This window comes from Octopus bimaculoides, chromosome 24 (assembly GCF_001194135.2).
Source record: "Octopus bimaculoides isolate UCB-OBI-ISO-001 chromosome 24, ASM119413v2, whole genome shotgun sequence".
In the NCBI taxonomy this organism is placed as follows: domain Eukaryota; kingdom Metazoa; phylum Mollusca; class Cephalopoda; order Octopoda; family Octopodidae; genus Octopus; species Octopus bimaculoides.
Window position 1 is genome coordinate 23,066,188 of NC_069004.1, and position 4,871 is coordinate 23,071,058.

Here is a 4,871-nt window from a genome sequence, read left to right on the forward strand (position 1 = left end):
ACTTTTTCTGTAAGTTTCTTTGCTAAACTGTTAAGTTATGGAGACCTAAACTAACCCAACACTGGTTGTCAAATGATAGTGCCAGAGACACACACGCACACACACACACGCACACACACACACGCACACGCACACACACACACACACACATGATGGGTTTCCTCATAGCTTTCGTCTTCTAAATTCACTCTCAAGGCATTGATCAGTTGTAGAAGACACTTGCCCAAGGTGTCACACAATGGGACTGAAGCCAGAAACACATGGTTGCAAAGCAAGCTTCTTCACTACACAATATAAAATTTCAGAATGAGATTTGAATTTTTTTTATCATCAGACATCAGGTTCTAAGGAAGTGGTGAAACCCAAAATGACGCAGCCATTTAAACTACAGCAACCTCTTATGACACTGAACATCAGTAAACCTAACGTCTCCAACCAGGTGGCACAAAAAGGCCCGGTGAAAGCCATCCACAAGCCAGTCGTCAAAGGTATGTATTTGTTTTTAGCATTTTAACATCCACTTTTCCATGCTTGCATTGGTCAAAAGTTTGAGGCAGATTTTTTTTCTATGGCCAGATGTCTTTTCTGTTCCCAGTTCTTGCATGGCCAATGGTCAAACATGTTTTCACAGAATATTGGAAATTAATAACACTGCTTGTATGTCAGTGGCACTCATTTACAATTATCATGCAATGTCAAGACAAGGAGACACAAATACTACACACACACTCACACATGCATATACATTATCATCATCATTATATATTTATATTGTGGAGGCGCAATGGCCCAGTGGTTAGGGCAGCGGACTCGTGGTCATAGGATCGCGGTTTCAATTCCCAGACCGGGCGTTGTGAGTGTTTATTGAGCGAAAACACCCAAAGCTCCACGAGGCTCCGGCAGGGGATGGTGGCGAACCACAACTTTCTCTCACTCTTACTTCCTGTTTCTGTTGTGCCTGTAATTCAAAGGGTCAGCCTTGTCACACTGCATCACGCTGAATATCCCCGAGGACTATGTTAAGGGTACACGTGTCTGTGGAGTGCTCAACCACTTGCACGTTAATTTCATGAGCAGGCTGTTCCGTTGATCGGATCAACTGGAACCCTCGACGGAGTGCCAACAGTATATTTATTATGGGATATGTTAATTTGAATGATATTTTATACTTTTTTCTGTATCTAAATATGCTGGTACAATAAAAACAATTGTCAGTCATGTAGGGTGTAATCACCAATTAAAGATAGGATTTTCTCCATTCTTATTCTTGTTATCTTATATTCCAAATTTCTTCATTCTTCTCTGCAGTATTTAGATTTATTTTGCATTTATTGGTATCTAATTGTTTGATATTCTTTTATTCTTTTACTTGTTTTATGTGGAGCATCACATTTGCTACCCTAGTACTTATTCTCTTTTGCCAAACCGCTAAGTTATGTGACATAAACACACCAGCATCAGTTGTCAAGTGATGACAGGGGGACAAAAACAGACACACACAAAATCTGCCAAATCTATTCACAAGGCTATAGTAGAAGACACTTGCCCAAGGTTGGGAAGCAAGCTTCTTACCACACAGCCATGCCAAGTTAACCAAAATCGTTTAACACTGAGCACTTTATAGATATCTGCCTGAATTTATTAATCCCTTCTGATATATATATATATATATATATATATTCATTCGTGTGTGTGTGTGTGTGTGTACACAATGGACAACTTTCAGTTTTCTGTCCACTAAATCCTCTTGCAAAACTGATTGGCCCAGGGCTTTAGTAGGAAACACTGCCATGCGAAAAAGACTGAACTTCAAACCATGCGGTTGGAAAACAAACTTCTTAACCACAAAGCCATGATGCACCTATTATATTAACAAATCTTGTTTTAATCCTATGGCTGAATTAGCAGAATGCCAGTCATTATTGACATGGAGATTTTGAAGTAGCAAAAAAGCAAGCCAGTTTAACTTCATTGTTGATTTCTATTCATTTTTTGCATTTTTTTTTAAATGTGATAATTTTCTTAGAGACATTTTATTTGTGTTTTTTAAAAAAATACATGTTTGAGGCATTTAAAATAGCCTATATGCTTGCTATTATACATATTTTCTGTGGATGTATGGGTCAGAAGCTTGCTTCCCAACTATGTAGTCTTGAGTTTAGTCCTGCTGTGTGACAATTTGGGTAAGTGTCTTCTGCTATAGCTCAAGGCCATCCACAGCCTTGTGAGTGAATTTGGTAGACGGAAACTGAAAGAAGTGTTGTAGTGCATGTGTTTGTGTACATCCTTATTTTGGAATCATGTGATGATTGTAAATGAGCATCATCATACAAGCAATGTCGTTCATTTTCAGTCTTCATTTCAAGCCAAGGGGAAATATTACCTTGTTTAGAGAAAGGTAGATGTTGGCAAGAGGAAGAAAATATCATCTAACATCTGTTTTCCAAGCTAGCATGGGTTAGACAGTTTGACCAGAGCTGGTAAATTGGCTAACTGCACCAGGCTCCAGTTGTCTGCTTTGGCTTGGTTTCTATAGCTGGATGCCCCTCCTAATACCAGCCACTTTACCGAGTGCACTGGGTACCTTTTACATATTGCTGTGCTACGACCATGATTTCACTTAGCTTGACGTATCCTCTCAAGCGCACAGTAATTCGCCAGAAGTACTGGTCACCTGTCATCACCTCTATGACACTCAATATCTGAAGATCCCATTTCACCAACTTGTCCTTTGTCTTCCTGGGTCTACCTCTTCCACGGGTTCCTTCCACAATTAGAAATCAGCACTTCTTTATGCAGCTGTCTTCTCTCCTGCACACTACATCTGATGTCTCTTGAGACCCTTACACTCTATCGTATGTACACACTGATGTTGCACATCTACCAGAGCATGCTAGCTTCATTTCTTTCAAGCCTTTGCATGTCTTCTGCAGTCCACAGCCCATGTTGAGTGACTTTGGTAGTTTACTTCTTTGATTGGTAATTTACATGGCTACCCAGTTCCATCACTGATCACTTCCTTGCCACAACTGCCACCCTTTTAAAATTCTGCCTCTTCCCCTATTGTAGGTACTAATATACGGATGTTGAAATTGTATAAGCTTCCGTCTGGGTGTGTAACCTGCAAAGGATTTATGCATTGGTTCTTCCCTCTTGACTGACTCTTGTATTTAGACATAAGGTGGTGCTTCAGTATGGCCACAGTCCAATGACTGAAAGAGTAAAATTGATTTTAATTTTAATTTTTAGGTGCAACCATAGCTTTTTAGTTGAGTAGCTTGCTTCCCAGCTACATGTTTTCAGGTTCACCCCCCTACTGTATGACACCTTGGGCAAATGCCTTCTATAACCCCAGGTTGACCAAAGCTTGTGAGCAGATTTGCTAAACAGACAGTTGAAAGAAGCTTGTGTGTGTGTGCTCTTTTTTTTACTTGTTTCAGTCATTTGAATGCGGACATGCTGGAGCACTACCTTGAAGGGTTTCAGTTGAACAAATCAACCCCAGGACTTATTTTTTTCAAAGCCCATTACTTATTCTATAGGTCTCTTTTGCCAAACCGCTAGGTTTACTGAATTGTAAACAACAACATTGGTTGCCAAACAATGGGGGAGTGGGGAGACAAACAAAGATACACATAACAGGCTTCTTTAAGTTTCCATCTATCCAATCCACTCACAAGACATTGGTTGACCCAAGGCTATAGTAGAAGACACTTACCCAAGGTGCCATGCAGTGAGACTGAACCCAGAACTATGTGGTTGGGAAACAAGCTTCTTACCATACAGTCACACCTGAATGTGTTTCTTTGAGTTTCGGTCTACCAAATATATATGTGTGTGTGTGGTGTGTGTGTACCCTTCTCTTAACATCAGGTAATGTTTGTAAATGAGCACTATCATACAAGCGATGTGGTTCATTTCTAGTCTTCTGTGAAAACCACGTGGGGAAATATTACCTTGCAAGTGAAGGTTGGTGGCAGAAAGAGCATCCAGTTTTAGAAAATATGCCTCATCAAATCCTGTCTGATACATGCAAGCATAAATAAGTGGATGTTAAAAACAATGATGAAAATAAATGTGTAAGTGTGACAGAGAATTTAGTTGTTCTTAATTAAATTTTAATTTTTTCCTATTTCAGCTTCTGAAAAGATCCCTGCACCAGCTTTATCCACAAGATCAAAGTAAGATATTTTTGTTATGTAATGTTTGGCTTCTAATTGGCTTGATTCAATAATTTCAGTGTATTGCTATCGAACCAGCTGCTTACAAGTTTAAGGATGTACATCTGTAGCCATTGTTTAATGTTAGAGAAGGTATTGCTTGCATTGAAATGATTGCTCTAATTACTCATACCGTTTCTATCATCCAACATCAACCAAGGGCTATAAATGTAACACTGTAAGAAGTCTTAAGCTTATAAGCACATACACACCACCATCATCCTCCTCATCATTTAGCATCTATTTTCTATGCTAGGTTGAGTTGTTTGACTAGAGATGGTGAACCAGAGAGCTGCACCAGGTTTCAGTCTGATTTGGCTTGGTTTCTCCAACTAATGCATTCCCTTCTCATCACTGCCCATCATGTCTCACACTTCAGTGAACTTGCCTTCCCATCCCGCTTCTCTTATGTCTACCTTAAGGTTGAGGATACACCTTTTCACCATCAATCTTTCTTTTCTAATTGTGAAAGGAGAGAGGGAGATGAGGTGGGGTGTGTAGTGAATGGTCACAGGCAGAAGGAGGTGTTAGGAAGATATGTTGTAGGGGAAGATTCATTAGGGTCACATTGTGTGCGGGTAGGTTTGTGAGGGTGATGGGAGAGTGGCAGATAGAAGAAGAGAGGTGAATACAGCAAATGGTGAACATTGG

The 4,871-nt window shown here is 39.9% G+C and overlaps 1 protein-coding gene across 1 annotated transcript in view; it reads left to right on the forward strand.

Annotated features, from left to right (window-relative positions):
* Positions 1 to 4,871, forward strand: part of LOC128250677 (uncharacterized) — a 42,004-nt gene that overhangs the window by 28,527 nt on the left and 8,606 nt on the right. Inside the window, exons 5-6 of the mRNA XM_052976280.1 lie at positions 335 to 488; positions 4,139 to 4,181. Coding sequence (XP_052832240.1) covers positions 335 to 488; positions 4,139 to 4,181 — 197 coding nt within the window. The remainder of the gene's footprint in view (positions 1 to 334; positions 489 to 4,138; positions 4,182 to 4,871) is intronic.